This window comes from Vulpes lagopus, chromosome 8 (assembly GCF_018345385.1).
Source record: "Vulpes lagopus strain Blue_001 chromosome 8, ASM1834538v1, whole genome shotgun sequence".
Lineage (NCBI taxonomy): Eukaryota > Metazoa > Chordata > Mammalia > Carnivora > Canidae > Vulpes > Vulpes lagopus.
The window spans coordinates 11719972-11736231 of record NC_054831.1 but is presented as its reverse complement, the minus strand read 5'-3'; the positions used below and the strand labels follow the sequence as shown (position 1 = coordinate 11736231).

Here is a 16260-nt window from a genome sequence, read left to right as displayed (position 1 = left end):
GCCAACCATCCACTTGTCCGCACGAGTTTATCCAGGTGAGACAGGAACTGCCCCACTGAACGCAGCCTAAATCACCAAACCTCAGAAATGTGATCTAACAAACGACTGATGTTTTAAGGCCCTCGGTTTGGGGGTGGTTTGTTATAGATCAGAGCTAGATGCTGCATCCACCTAAGAAACTAGCTTGATGCATATATTTTAAATTCTTTAACAGCTTTCCTAAAAGTTTCTGCATGTTGTTGAGTTTTGTTCCTCACTCCAGATGATCTGAAAGAAAATGGATGTTACTCTTTTAGCATATTCTTATTGACAAGGCACCAAAAATGATTTTAAAAAATATTGATAATTGTGATTTAAATGTCATCTGCTATCATATTCTTGAAGGTCTCTATTTTGTAACGATAACCACCCCATCCTATTCACACTGTGCTTGGACCACCATCAGCAGGAACATCAGGGCATCAGTTATAAATGTTTTTAAGCATTAGATTCAAAGTAGAGATTATCTCAGTCATGCCTACTATAATATACATTTCCTTAGGAGACGGAACAGATTCTCTAAATTCCACTTATTTCCCCCAAAGTTATTAATACTCTGAGTGAGAGGAAATCACTAAACAATTTATGATATTATTTACATGCAATTATTATGTCTAAAGTAACCTGCTCCCAGAATTTGAAATGGTTTTGCCAATCTTTCTGCTTATTCCAATAGAAAGTTTTAATTCTTCTGAACACTCAAAAATATAAGACCTTGGTGACTAGAATGTCTTCAAAAGGCTCCCTAACCTTTATAGTTAATCCTGCCACACTATATTAAGAACTAGTTATTCACGTGGAGGGGCAGGGAAGTGCTGGCATGCAACCACAGAAGGAACAGGGGAGAAAATGGAGTAATAAAGACTCATACTTAGATGCCTTTCCCTTCATAATCAATTTGCACAAATGCTTCAAAATTAGAAAAGCAGATCATTTCCTAACTAATGCTTTCCCCCCATCACTGGGTTATACTAAATGATGGTCTTTTTATAACCGGAAGAGTCACAAGAAGGCATGGAAAGTAAAGAGTACTCTTCTCTTTCCTTTTAGCAAAAAAAGCAGTGAGTCTACTGTAAGAGGTACATTGTGTGCTGTGTTCCTTCAGTGCAAAACGTGGGGATCTGAGCTTCTTCCACGGACGACTTTAAGCAGTTGGGCATTTAACCAACTCTCTATTACTAAGCTTCAAAATTTATTAGCAGTTCATCTCTGGAAACATAAATAAAATCTAGCATGGATGGTGGCCTATGAGAAGAGAAGCTGGGGAACAAGAGTGGGAGAAAATCTTATTTTTCACTTAATACTTTTAAAATAAAAGCTTATTTTGGGGATGCCTGGGTAGCTCAGTGGTTGAGCATCTGCCTTCAGCTCGGTCCTGATCCCTGGGGTGGAGTCCCCCTTTGGGCTCCCCACAAGGGAGCCTGCTTCTCCCTCTGTCTATGTCTCTGTGTCATTCATGAATACATAAAATCTTTAAAAATAAATAAGTAAATAAATTTTTAAAATCTTATTTTTCACTTTATACCTTTAAAAAAAATAGACCACTTGAAACTTCTGGCATGTGCATGAATTGCCCACACCAAAAAATTAAAGAAAAAAAATAGTGTGAATAGACCCAGCAAGCTATCATAAAACTAGGCAGTCTTTAAAAAACTGCCTTTTTAGGTGGCTGTAAGAAACTGCTTTAAGCTTAAAAACAAATATGACTGCACATCATCAAAGCAGAGAGAGTGCAAGTGAGCACACTTAAGAAATAGCAATGACAAAATCTCAAAGGAGGTTATACTTCCAGCCAGAAGCAAGCACAGGAACCAGAGGTCAGGGGGTTAAAGCCTTTCACTGCTAAAAATAAAAAACCACCCACCCAAAGGGGAAAAAAGTTCCCGAATGATAGAGCTTCTAGGATAGAAAGACTATAATTTCCTTTGCAGCCCCCCCCCCCCTTTACCCCACACTTCCTACTCATGAACTCCTGTTCATTTAACACCTGGACCCCTCTCCCAGCGGCTTTGCTTGGACAAAAGGGCCAAAGATATCTTTTTCTTGCTTCTTGCTAACAATATGCTTGCCAGCTGAGCATCCAAAAAAGGGCCCCTCTTCCAAAGAGTTTCAACAGCCTTATAAACTATTTAAGTAAGCTGGTGTTATTGCCAGCCAGGAAGCCGGGGTTAGAATGATTAAGCAAAGCATACTACTTTGAGGTAGATGGGCACTTTCACCCAGTAAGTACATGAAAACTGCTGACTTTTATGGATTGCGTACCCTGATTCTGGATTTTTTCCCCCAGATAAGTGGTGCCATAAGAAATTTGGTAATTACTTGGATGAACTCACTTCACTAAGTTTTCCCCCCTCCATTTCTGTGTATCCACTCCCATTCTCTTACAACAAAATCTATGTTATCGGAACATGATAGGTGTTCAATGTTTACCGAAGAGGGAAAGAGACCAATAAGAAGCTGAGGTCTGGGGCCTAGTTGGCCAAGGGCAGGCCACTTATGTTGAGGGTGGGAGGCAGGTGGCCTCTGATCTTGTACCAGAGAAACTAACGTTCTGATTATTCCCACAATCTCTAAAATCCAAGGGTAAGTATGATTATTTCTGGTATTCTAGGGAGCCCTTCAAATAATTTTAAAATAAACAGAACATGATCATTAGAGGATAACAGATGAATAACAGTTGAAGGCAGAGTGATTACTGAATATTTCGGAGACCTTAAACTGCTTTATTTTTATAAATGTCTTTTCTTTCATTTTTACCTGTTTCACATGGATTGTAACCTTCCTAAAAGTAAGAATTATGACTTTCTGTGCAAAATAGAATTTGTTTGCCACGTTATATATGTTTAAAGAAAAAAAAGGGAGAATGGTTCTTTAATCATTTCAACAAACATAACACAACTATCAATTTCTCAAGATTAAGTGATACTGTTCAGCAACATGACCTAAATATGTCAGGGCAGATCAGAGAACTTGCATCAAAGTATTTTTTGGTCAACAGAAAACAAGGGGGAAAAAGTTTATGAACTTGGGTTTACTGGCATCTTCCTTAGCCCAACCAATTAGTATCCAATGCATGTGGGTTTGGTTCAAACAGGACTGGGGTAGATGGCAGAAAGTGACACGGTGTGGGGAGCAAAGGAACAAACACGGAAGAGCAAAGGGAAAACACTGACTACTTACTTAGTAAAACATTCCTCAACAAAACATTCAGGGTGGGGGTTATAAAACCACAAAATTTCCACTCTGCTTGAAGTAAATAGGATGATCCAATTAAAATTATAGCCTGACCTACACGTTCAATTCTACTGCCATCATGAATGAAAATGCAGAAAGGGGCTTGAAAAAGAAAAGCAGCCTTTTCAATATAAACACATCATTTTTAAAAGCTCTATTATTCAAAGCTGAGTGGCTCATTGAGGAAGCACAAATAACATTTATCTAACCAATTTTATTTTACCAAATAGATTATAGCAGAGCCTGTAGCAAGAATATTATATAGAGGGAAAATGTTCCTTTCCCCATAGATGACAGTACCTTATACTCATCTAATCCATCTTCTCCTTTTTTTCTGGGAGTCAGGAATGGGGGAGAGGTTACCATTTCCACGATGTAAGACAAGAACAGAAGTAGACATTTCCTGACCATCATTTAAAACAAGTTTTACAAGAATTTCTTTGCAACTATTTCGTATTAGTCAGAAATTTGCATACTATTGTACCACGTAAATATTAGAACATAATTCTGGTAAACTAAAGCTCAAAAGTGCTTACAAATTCTAAACGTGTTTTAATAACATTTTTTTTATTAATAACATTTTTAAAAGCGCTTTTTAGAGTTTGCTGCACAGCTATGGACTCACAAGGCAAGGAATAATAAATCAAGTATATAATTGTAAATGTGGTAAAGAAAGTAACAGCATCTTTAGTGTAAAACTGACTCCAAACTGAACTCACGAGACACTATTTTCCTTGAATACAATTTCCAGTAACTCTGTACCATGAAGAAATCATTGAGAAAATAGCTTTTTTAAAAAAAAAAACAAAACCTTACAATCGTGTCCTAGTATCTTAAAATCACCAACCCACCAGAATAAAAGGAACCATTTATATACTATACAGCTAAGAGATATATATGGTTGTAGCAGGATTGGAAAAGAGTTAAGTGAATGAAGTTCTGAATGAAAGAGTCAATAGACTATTCTAATGATTTATGCAATCCACACAGAGGTACCCAAAGGGTCAGGACTTCTGAATACACTGGCAACTTGACAGCCCAGATAATACTAGGTCAGCAAAGCAGCGTACAGCTCAACTAACGAATCAAAAATCCTAAAACACATAAAGGCCAGACAACAGTCATGCTGCCGGCAAGAGAAATAATGAGCTCTTCCCCACACCCGACAGAGAAAACTGAAACCAACAAAAAATTGTGGAAGACTTCCTATAGTCCTCAGTTGGCCTCTCAGATTTCCATTCTATTCATTCATGTGGATGTACCTCACTGAAGGAAGGATTCTGAGGGTACGAACAAGAAACATTATCCATAAAAAGACCACCTGGCCAAGGGCTGATTTCCAATAGAACAAACAGAATAATGTCACAGACGTGGAGTGGTTAAAGTTTGATCTGTATGGCAGGGTGGGATGCTTCCAAGAGTTGACCTTAGGAGGCAAGGCACTAGCAGTTGACTTGCATTCCACACACATTTGATGTTTTAAAAAGGAAGGAGGGGGAGGAGCCCAGTTCAGTCTAGAGAAGGTTCCAAAAATTTAGACTTATGCAGTCTGGAGGGTTGGTCTTAAGGTCTGTTAAAATCTGCTCCCCTCCAAACCACCAAGGTTAAAATAAGTCCTGAATCAAAAGAGTGATCCAAAAGTTAGAATAGGACAAAAAAGAACATTCTAAAGCACTTCATTATGAGCCCATCAACAGCTTCTTCAGAAAGAATCCTCATTACAACTGACCCATTAAAGAATATCAGTCATTCTCTCCAAAATATTCCTATGTTTAGTGCTGCAAAGGAGGTCAGAATAATTTAGAACAAAGCTCTCAAGTTACTGATGAGGAAATAGGTCCAGAGAAATTAAGGGACTTGCCCAAGGTCACTTAGCTAGTGAAGGGCACAAGCTGTGTTACAACTCAAGATCTCTGGCTCCCAGGAACTGCTGTTTCCATTGCATCATTTCAGATAGCATAAAGCCATTTTCCAGGAGTTTTGATAAACCAAAAAAAAAAAGGGGGGGGGAGGGGAGGAACAAAACAAAAAACCAAACTGCAGGAAGCAGGGAAGCCATGAATTTTTAAATTTCAAGTCCCTTACTGTGGTAGGCAATATTATAGATAGTATTTATTTGGGGATCAATCAAAGAAAAGACAGTATGTGGAATTATTATCGGTTTAGTTTTGAACATAAAACAATGGCAGGGATTAAGATTATTAGATGCTCCAAGTTTTCACTAACAACAGAGAAATTCTCTGCCTCAGCTCAGAAGCAGCATGAAGGCACAGCATTCACACCAGGGCAGTCCTTCTTCCTTACATTTATCCCTCAGGAAAAAATGCTGCCTTTGGGGCTTATGATTCAGTGATGCATGAGGGATACTGGCTGGTGAGAAAGACTTCTTAGAGAGGGGAGGGGGAACACTTCCATGAATTCCTCTCTTATTTTCCTTTATTTTAGGACGGAAAATGGGAACAAACTTTCCATCCCACATAATGTCGGTGATGTGAGGGCCACAACACCAATCTAGCAAGCTTTCAGAAAGGTAGCCCAGCCTGCCCTGATGAGCTTTCACTTGGGCTGTCACTGGTCAAAAACACAAATCCGATTCTGAGAGCTTAAGCAGCGTTTCCTCCACCCTGAATACCAAACCCTACCCAGGCCCTTGCGATGAATCTCTAGATTCTCATGATTTGCAAGCTATATCCGGCGTTTTCATCTCACTGTGAGCTCCCCAGGGCCTAGAAGGGTCAGTTTTTGTTGATCTTATCTGGCTCCACGCTTTGCAAACTGCAGCCGCTCGATATATAGTGTTGACCCTAAAACAATTTCCAGCCAAATGAGTTTTTCCTGAATGATCCCCAAACAGTGCCAGCCACAGCGCTTGTGTTTCCTTCTCCGGTTTTTTTTCTTTTCTTTTCTTTTTCTCTTTTTTTCCTCCTCCTCCTTCCCATTAGTAAACGTTAGGATCTTGAGCCAGCCCCATCAATCCTACAACCACGTGCTCGTGGGTTTGCAGACAGGAAGATGAAGGAACGCGGCGTCGTAGTAAACCGTAGTAAAGAGAGGAGGGAAACAAAATGGGGCACGTCACATGGTCGTGGCCTGGATTTTTCTCAATTAAAAATAAGAGGAAGTGTGTGTTTCCGGCCTCTGACAGTGGGCTGGTTGGACTTTCTCATTCTTGGGATTCTGGGCTGCGATGCACGAAGGAGGCCGAGCGCAGAACATCCTCTGGGAGGGGGGCGGGAGGGGGCGCGCATCTGGCTCAGTTCCGCGGGCTCTCGAGGGACCAGGTGGAGGGGGGAGTGGGGGGGCTGCTGCCCCCGACGCCCAGCCCGGGGAAGGGGGGCCCCCGGGCCCCGCCCCGGCTCCAGGCCCCCGCCCCCCCCCCCGCGCCCGCCGCAGAGAGGCAGATGCTCGCGCTGATTGGCTCTGGCGGGAGCCAATCAGGGCCCTCCGCCCCGCCCACCCGGAGCCAGGCCCGCAGCGAGGGGCCCGGGCTCAGCAGGCTCCGCGGACCACGCGGCGGGGCGGGGCGGGGGCCCGGAGCCCGGCGCCCCCCGGGCGAGCGGAGGTGGGCGGGGTGGGAGGCTCGGGAGGGCGGCCTCAGCCCCGCCGCAGAGTCCCCAGCCCCCGGCTGCAGGGGCTTGCAGGAGGGAGGGGAGCCAAGTGCCAAATAAATAGGGAGGAATGCAGGAAGCGGAGGTGACCCGGGAAACGGGGAAGTGCCAGCGCTGAGACCGTACGCGCCAGACAAAAAAGGCCACACAGGGAGGGGAAGGGAAGGAGGGAGGAGGAGGAGGAGGGAGACACGGGAGGTAGTCCTGGAGGTACGGAATCCTTGAAATCACAACAGGGAAACGCAGTGAAAGGAAGAGAAATGCCCACCCACTCCCCTTTGGGGGAGGGGAGGGGGGGGCCTAACAAAATGACCCCCCCTCCAAAAAAAGGGGGTGGGGGACTTAAAAGGGGCGCCCTGGGTCTGCGCCTTTGCCAAAGCTCTATGTGCCCGAGCTGCAGTTTGAAAACTGAAAAACAAATTTAAGGTAAAAGCTGGCTAAAGATAACCGGGCTGCTGTGTCCTTTTCTGCCCTCTTTCTTGGGCTCTCGGGCCACTCTGCAGAGAGTAGGCCACAAGGACGGTGAAATTCCGAAATGGAGAAAAAGAGGGAAGAAAAAAAAAAAAAAGACAACGCCAGAAACATGAACTAGGAGGTGTGAAACAAAGGGAAGGGGAGAGGGGATGCTGGAACAAACAAGACCTCGCAGTGAGAACTAAGTTAGAAGAGGTTGAGAGAAATTGCTGCCTGGACCTGAGGTCAACCAGAAGGACAACCACCAGTCCTGAGCACCTGAGCTGCCCCATAAATGTCCTCTTTGAACTGACGGCGAAAAAATACCAGACAAGCCTCAATGTTTCAAATGAGGGGCTGGGAGAGAGCGCACACCCCCTACAGCACCTCATTTCCTTTCCTGTTCCAAGTTTTACCTGAGCAATGGGCAAGAGGCAAAGATAGGAACTGGGTGAAGACGTCAGGGAAGGGAGGTTTTCACAGCCAAAATACTCATTCCTGGGAAAAGTCATTTGCCAAGGCCGGTCGGATTTTTTTTGTTTCGGATGATAATCGAGGATCAGATCACATCTTTAAATTCAACAGGGCAAAGGCAAGCGAGCAGAATTCAGGATGTACGTGTGCCAAGTAGCATTTGGTGCCTCACTTAAAACACACCCGCACGCACCTCTCATCTCTCCATTTACATCTTACAAAACACACACTGTAGAATTTTTCTGGCAGGGTGCTGTCAAAGCGTGGTGTATTGCTTCTCCAAGATTATTAGAGAGATGATTATTCCAGAGTACTACACTCTCCCTAAGAAAGCTAAGAATAGAAGATCATTTTGCTTTGGTTTGTTTGTTTTTAATGTATCCTCCCCATAAAGAGGATCTTCTTTTAAAGCCCCTTTATAAGGCAAAAACTATTTGGTCATCAATTTCTTTTAGAGCAAATATTATTTCTTCTACTCTATATAGAAAGAAACCTGTTCAAACTAAGAAAACAGGTGAGGACAACTTATTGTTTCCTAGCCTCTTCTTTCATCTCCTCTAAAACAAAGATTCTGGTTCTCCTGGGCTTTTTCCTTCAAGTCCTTATTACTTTATAAATGCAATAAATGCTTTGCAACGTAAATGGTTAAAGTAGTGGAGGGATTCACACTCCCCAAAACACTTCTTTTATCATTTAAAAATAACCAAAGTTTTTAACTGTCGATGTTGATAAATACAATGAAATCTCTCTCCTAGTGAATCACAAAAATAAACGTTGAGTGCTAAACTAAATAATGCTTTGTGTAAGATATCATACCACCTAAAATCGTAGTCTGAATGTTTGTGTACCTGTATCTTGTTCTAGAAAACAGCAAATGATATGGGTCAGATATTAGAAACCTGGAATCCAGGAGACTGAGATCACATAAGAAGCAAATACCTACCCATAGGAACCCAATGCACAATTTCTTATGCATGGACACGTATTATGAAGAATAATGCTTTTAAAAGCTCATTCTATGAAGCGTATATCAAAAAGACTATCACAAGTTCATCAGTTTGTCAGAATAAAGTGTTTTCAAATGCTGGAAACTTCTGCATTGCCAACTCATCACATTATTTGCAAACTATCCTCCTCTCTTCTTCCCACAATTATGACCACCAGAAAATAGGCTCAACAGAATGAAGGACAGGCAAATTTCCTATTACAAATGTTTTTCATTTTCAATAGAGCCTCAGCCACAGAAGTAAAGCCAACTTTCAACATTTACTGAGGTGTCTCCTCCTGCACTTAAAGGCAAACAATGAATTCTCTAAAGATGGAAGAGTACTCCTAAGCCTTTCCATTAAATGCAAAACCAAACCAAACCCCTGCATTTCCCTACCTTAACACTCCCTTTTCCACGTAAAAAAATGTTAAGTAATTTTACAGAAGACATACAGTAGCCCCCAAATGATCTGTGTGATGTCTGCCTGCAGGCCTTTGCAAGAACAGACAACTGTAAGGCAGACACGCTGGGATGAATTTCCATAACTCTTAACTAATAATGGGTCCCAGACACATGCAGACTTTACTGCATGCCCAGTGCAAAAAAAGCAGCCACCATGCCTGTGAGGTGGTGGGTCGGTATGTGAATAACATTTCACAAATCCTCGTTCAGGAACAAAAACAGAATGTCACCCATAGTTCCTTTCAACAGAGTCATAAACAGACAGGTATTTCTCCCTAAACATGTAAGCCTAAACAAGCTCTTACTCCTGAATCTTTTTAGGGCAGCAGGAATAAAAAATTGATGTTTCCACTGCTATTTATGTTGCCCTGGTATTGTGAAATCACAGAATTAAAGTACACAGAGCAACTTGATAAGATCACCCTTTAAGAGCTCCAAGAAACTATCTGAAAGGAAGGCTTTGGTTTAGCCCCTGCGCTAACAAATATTTTTGTAGACCTGTTCTTTCTAGGGACTGACCTAAATATATAGTCCAAAGAAAACTTCAGTAAAGACAACGAGGTTCTTCTATATGAACCTGACAAGCCTCGGAGCCGGTATGGGATAGAGATCCTGAAAACACTCCAACAGGGACTTCACTTGGGAACCTCCAATGGAAGGCCTCGTGGGCCGCTGCTCCCACAGGTTTATAGGACTGTCAGCCAAGTGTCACGGTGGGGTGAGCACCCTGGGCGCCCTCCCCTCCCCCACCCCGTGAAAACACCCCCTAAGGGCCCAGGCAAAGAGGAAGAGGATTCCAGCACAAGGTGAAAAGCAGTTTTGTCTTCTGACTTTGTCACCATGACACGCACCTGCTGTGATGTCCAGTTGAGCTACTGGAGGTCCTCTGGCTGCTTCTGGAAACTGATGCTGGCATAGGCGCTTAGATCCTCGCTGGAGCGGCTGGTTGAGCTGCTCTCGCTGCTGCCCAGAGGCTGATGAGGGGCCGGGGGCGGGGGCGGCTGCGGTTGAGGGGGGCGCTCCTGAGAGCGCTGTTTGAAGTCCTTGACCAAATCCAGGTCTATGTAGTTAAGCCCATTCTCCAAACCCCCGGCGGCCCCAGCGTGCGGGGCCGGCTCCTTGGGGGCTCCCCCGAGCTCCCCAGGCCTCAGCCACACGTTCTCAAAGGAAGCCGAACTGTGGCGTTTCATATCCTCCGCGCTGCTGCCGCCACCGCTGCCCCCCAGGGCCGCCCCCCCGCCGAAGGGCACTGCGTTGCCCGCCCGGGTGGCACTGGGCGTGGAGGAGAAGGTCTCAGAGCTATGCCGCCTCCGACACCCCTGCGGGTCGGCGCGGATCACTTTGGCACTCTGGTTGCGGTTGGGACTGAGGTTCACCCGGGTGAAGGCGCTCATGCCCCCCGGTCCCTGCGGGCCCCCCAGCAGGGAGGAGCGGGCCACCAGCTCCCCCGCTTTTGGAGGCGCCGTGGGGGAAGCCGAGGCCGCCGAGGACGAGGAGGGGGCGGCCGCTGTGGCCCCCGGCAGGCTGGCCTCCTCCACGACAATGCCTGTCCGCATGTCAGCGTAGCTGATGGGGGCCACTGGCGAGGTGTCCACGTAGCCCTGGCCGGGGCAGCCCACCTGCATGGTCATGTAGTCGCCGCGGCCGCTGGGCACTGCCCGGGTGGGCCTGCACACGCTAGCGGCCCCGGGGGGCGCGGGGCCCACCCTGCCTGGCTGGACCCCAGCACCCTCCTGCCAGGCTGCCCTCCGGCCAGGCCCCAGGTCCATGTTCATGTACTCCTCGGTGCCAGTCTCTTCCTCCCGGGGAGCTGGCTGGAGCTGCGGTGGGCACCTGACAGAAGGCGAGCTGCGGGCGGCCACGGGCCCCGATAAGTAGCCCGGCTGATCGCTCCCGAACTCAATATTCACATATTCCCCGGGGCTCTTGGGCTCCGGAGGGTGCAGCAGGGGCGGCGGGTGCTGCTGTTCTCGAACCCGTGGTAAGGTGCTGGCCTTGGGGTCCCCCAGGGACAGCCTCGTGGGCCGAGCCAGGCGGCTGTTGGTCTGCGCCGCGGTGTCCACCTTCCGAGGCAGGTGAGGCTGCAGGACCTGATGGTGGATATGCGGGAGGCCGGGATCCGGCCTGACCCCACAGTATCCCCCGCCCAGGCTGTCGCTGCTGGTGGAGGAAGAGGAATCTTCCGCCGTCGCGGCGTACAGGAGACGACCCGAGCTGGAGGAGAGGCGGAGGTGCTGGTGCCGGGCGCTCTCCTCCAGCTCCCCAGGGCGCTGGGTGTGCTTAAAGGACCTTGGCAATGAGTAGTAGGAGAGAACTGGCTTGTGCTGGGGGTCCTCTGGGCCGTAGTAGCCGTCGGAGGGGCTGCTGGTGTTGGAGTCCCCCACCGGCGACATGTTCATGTAGTCGCCGGTACAAGACAGGAGCTTGCCACTCCCGCTCTCCACGGGGAGTTTGGGGTGCGGCAGGGCGTGAGGGTGGTGGCCCCCTACCCCGTTTGTCCACAGCTTGCCATAGCTGCTCCCAGAAGGGGCGGCGCTGCCGCTGCTGCTGCTGCCGGGCCCACCTCCAATGTCAGGAGAGCAGCTGCCGCTTGGGGACATCATCATGTAGCCATTGGGGTCCACCCTCTGGGGATGGCGTCTAATAGGGTTGATGATCTGCTGCGGCGCCGACACGCTCTTGGGGCTCATGGGCATATAGTCCCCACTGCCCTTCCGGCCGCTGGGCACCGGTGCCACTCCCGGGGACATGGGCATGTAGCCATCATCCGTGTGGAGAGCGGCGGCGTCCGGCCGGTGGTGGCCCCCACGCCTGTCCAGGGGGTGCATTTCCAGACCCTCCTCGGGGTAGGAGTGGGTGGGCACGAAGGCAGAGTGCCGGTAGCCAGGCAGTCGGCCTCCACTGCCACCTCCTGGCGGGTAGGCAGGCATCATCTCCGTGTACTCCTCAATGGAAGCCACGGAAGACTGGGACGGGGTCTTCTGGTGGGAAATGGTGGGGGACGTGCCCGCAGAGTGAGTCCGCTTTCGGAACCGGTTATCCAGCTCGGCCGCACCGGCCGCCTCATCCGCAGCCAGGGCCGGGCTGGTGCCCAAGCCAGCCCCCGGGGCGTAGCGGTGGCCATTGCCACCCCGAGGCAAAATGTAGTGACCGTTGGGGGCGGTGAGGGTGGAGGACCCTTTGCCTCCCATGCAGATGTAGTTGCTCAGCTCCTCCTCGCCGCGGGCCGGGGGGGTGTGGCCCAGGGAATCCGGGGTGACACTGCGGAAGGAACTTCGGAAATCGCAGGGGCTGGAGCCGTACTCGTCAGAGGAGATGAACCCACCGTCGCTGGGGGAACCCGACACCGAGGCGCTAGAGCGCCGGGGGAAGAGGCAGTCCGAGGTGGAGCCGTGGCCACTGGTGCTGCTGGACGACAGGCTGACCGGGCTGGTGGCGGAAGGCGAGCAGCGAGAGGAGGGCATGGGGATGGAGCGGCTGTGGTTGAGCGGGGGGTGCAGCCGCGAGCTGCCGCGGTGCCGGTGCGCGTGGGTCCTGGTGGTGCTCGGGCTCACGGGGCTGCCGTCCACCGAGGCCGGGCGGGACATGGTGCCCTCGCCATCGCTGGACGCGCGCACGCGGAAGGAGCCCTGCTTGCCGCCCACCATGCTGGCCGGGGAGGTGGCGGTGATGCTCTCGGTGCGCGAGCGGCGCGTCAGCCCCACCTGGCTGGGAGGGGGGTTGTTGAGGTGGTGCCGGCGCAGGGGGACGCTGATGGGGTTGGAGCAGTTGGAGGAGGACTGGCTCTTACTCCGAGGGCGGAACTCGTCGCTCATGGCCCGCATGGCCTCCAGGATGGTCTCGTGCATGTTCTGGGCCACCACGGAGTCATCCACCTGCATCCAGAACTCGCCGGGCCCCGTCACTGCGGACCGGCCCACTTCGATGAAGAAGAAGTTCTCCGAGTGGCCGCAACGTCGGATGTTCATCAGCTGCAGCACCACGGCCGCCGCCTCGGAGTTCAGCTTCACGAAGCTGATGGTCTTGCTGGTCAGGCAGAGGCGGTAGATGCCAATCAGGTTCTTTGTCTGCCCCAGGCCCTTGGGCTTCAGGATCACCTGCCAGACCTCCTTGAACGCAGGTCCCGGGGGCACGTCCCCGTAGCTCAAGTCCTCGCCGGCCTCCCCGAGGCCCGAGCTGCCGCTGCAGCTGCCCCCGCCGCCTCCCGCCCCGGGGGCCGAGGCGCCGTCGTGGTGGCCCTTGGCCCGGTTGTGCAGCTGCAGGAGGGCCTGGTACCAGCTGTCCTGCTCCGCCTCGCTGTCCGCCGCGATGGCAAAGTGCTCGTCCCGGGTGTAAAGGGCCACCAGGTGCTTGTTCTTGGAGTCCGCCCGCTTGTTGATGTTGAAGCAGCTCTCGAGGGGGATCGAGCGTTTGGGGGCGCTCGACTTGTGCCGCCACTTCTTCTCGTTCTCGTAGTACTCGAGGCGCGCCGGGCCCCCCGCCTCGCTGGCCGCCCGCAGCACGAAGAAGCGCTTGTGCATGCTCTTGGGTTTGCGCAGGTAGCCCACCTTGCGCACGTCCGAGAAGCCGTCGGCCTCCGGGGGGCTCGCCATGCTGCCGCCGCCGAGCAGAGGGAGGCGCCGAGAAACAGCCGGGTGGGGGGCGGAGGCTCCGCGCCGCGGCCCCGCACATGCAAACAGGGCTGCAGGCGGCCGAGCCCCGGACTCCGAAAGCCACGCCGCCCCCCTGCGCCGGGGAGGGGCGGCCGGAGCGGGACGCAGCTGCCGCGCCAAGGAGACGGCCTGGGCCGGACTTTACGGGCGCTTGGTGCCCTGGCGGGGAGGCAGCGCGTCCGGCGTGAGTGCGGCCCCGATCCTCCGAGAGCCCAGGCTCCTCGCAGCCGCCGCGGCCGGGCAGGGACGAAGATGCATCTCTCGCCGCCCGGGCTGGAGCCTGGCGCAGGCGGGCGCAGGCGGGCGGCGGCGGCCGGGGGTCCCCGCGTTGCCCCTCCAGGCGCGCGCGCCTTCCCTCCTGAGTTCCCCTCTGGAAGTAGCGATTCCCGAGGCAAATTAAATATCCTTGGGCAGGGGGAGGCGAGCTGCCAAGTCCCAACGTTGCACGGGGCTCTCCCTCCTCCTCCTCCTCCTCCTCCGCCGCCGCCGCCTCCTCCGCCTCCTCCCACCCCCCCAACCGCCCCGCCGCCACCAGCCGCCCAAATACCAGCTCAGTCGCAGAGACCGCGGCGCTGCGGCTGTTGCTGCTGCTGCTGCTGCTGCTGCCGCCGCCGCCCGCGGACCGCTCCGCTGCAGCCCCCATTCGGGCCCATCTCGGCGGGCGGAGAAAGTGCCTTTTCCACGCAAAACGCCACTAGGCAGCCGAGGGAGCTGGGGACGCGCCGGAGGGGCAGGCTCATCCCTGCCCCTCGCTCCAGTCGGCAGGGGAGGAGGGGAGGGGACGAGGGCGGGAGGCAAAGGGGGAGGCTTGGGAAGGAGTCGGGGAAGAAGCCTCTTCCCCGGGAGGCGCTGCCTCTGCAGTTACTTCTCCCCTCCTCCCCCCCCCCCCCTCCTCCTCCTCCTCCTCCTCCTCCTCGGAGAGTTGCCGAGAGCCCCAACCAAAACAAGCGGCGGCGTCTGGCTCTGCGCGCCGGCCCCCGCCGACCGCGCCGCCGTCTCCCTCGGAGGAGAACAACACGTGACGGAGCCTCCGCGCCCCGCAGCCCGGCCGCCGCCGCCGCCGGGAGGCTCCCGCCCGGGTCTCTACATTCCCGGCCGAGCCCGCCCCGCGCCCGCCCCTCTCCGCCCCCCGGCCGTGCCGCAGCGGCGCCCGAGCTGGGCCCCGGCGCAGCGCTCGGGCAGCGCCCCTGCGCGGCCACCCGCCCCGGCGCGGAGCCGTCCTCCCCGCGCGCCACCCAGGGCGCCCCCGGCCCGCAGGAATCCCCGCCGCGGGTGCGGGCGGGTGTGTTTGGGTGGCCACCCGAAAGCACGAGGGGAGTCTGGGAAAACGGCGGGGGCGGGGGTGGGGGGGGGGGTGGGGTGGGGTGGGGGGCGGGGGTGGGGGCGCGCCGGGGAAGACGCAGGAGTGAGGGTGGGGGGCGGCGGGGGGGCACTGCGGCTGCGGAGCCCTGAGTGGGAGGGCCCAGGGAGGAGGGGGCGCGGGGGCCGGGCTAGATCTTACCTAACAGGTAAGATCGACCCCTCCAGAAGGAGGTTTCCAGTCGAGCCTTTTTCTCCCGGAAAATAGGAAGGCGAGATTTCAGTTTCAGGGTAATAGGCCACAGCGAGGAGATGTGTATTTCTAGAAGGTCTACTAAGGGACCTCTGGGCCAGCCTTCCACCTTGGAAGCCCCGAAATCACTGCAGGGAGGGACCTCGAAGGAACAGAGGGACGCCCAAGGGCATATATGGGGGGTGGGCTGGGGGGTGTTCTGGTCACTCCAAAATGAATAAGAGGATCCGGTAGAGAGTGCCCTGTGTCTGCGGCTGTGGGGCCAGCTGCTGATCAATTAGGGAGAAAATGTAAATATCAGCCCCCCCCGCCCCCGCCCCCGCCCCTCTTCCTAGCGATGGGGCGGGTATCCACAGGGGTTTAAGGCCTGGCGAGAAAATGAGATGCCCCTTATCATATTCCGGGATCTATCTGTGTTTTTTAAAGGATGTTAGGGACCTACAGAGGGTTCCTAAGGCCAAAACCCTCCTATGTAAATATTGGCTTCGGTGTTTGTTTCACGCGCAGCTTCCACACCCATTGAACCACCCCATAAAATCTCTACCCTTGACCTCAAGGATAATCAGGGGAGGGGGGGGACAGGGATCCTACCGGCTGGACGCTATGGGAAAATGGGCACGTCCACGAGTTAGAACAGGTCAGCATCCTGGATCTACCTGAACAGACTCTTACAGTTACCTCGGGGTATCAGTCGTAACACAAGCAAACGCTCCCCAAAGTTTTTTTTTTCTTTTTTCTTTTTAAGCTGACCTATAAACAAGCAGTTTGTCCTTGGCTTGCCCGGCTGGCACTAAGGAC

General features: G+C 52.2%; 1 protein-coding gene across 1 annotated transcript in view; it reads right to left on the bottom strand.

Moving 5' to 3' along the window:
• Positions 1-13986, bottom strand: part of IRS1 (insulin receptor substrate 1) — a 64072-nt gene extending 50086 nt beyond the window's left edge. Inside the window, exon 1 of the mRNA XM_041765569.1 lies at positions 10110-13986. Within this exon, the coding sequence (XP_041621503.1) occupies positions 10131-13850 (3720 nt within the window). The 5' untranslated portion in view covers positions 13851-13986 and the 3' untranslated portion in view covers positions 10110-10130. The remainder of the gene's footprint in view (positions 1-10109) is intronic.
• Positions 13987-16260: the final 2274 nt, after the last annotated feature.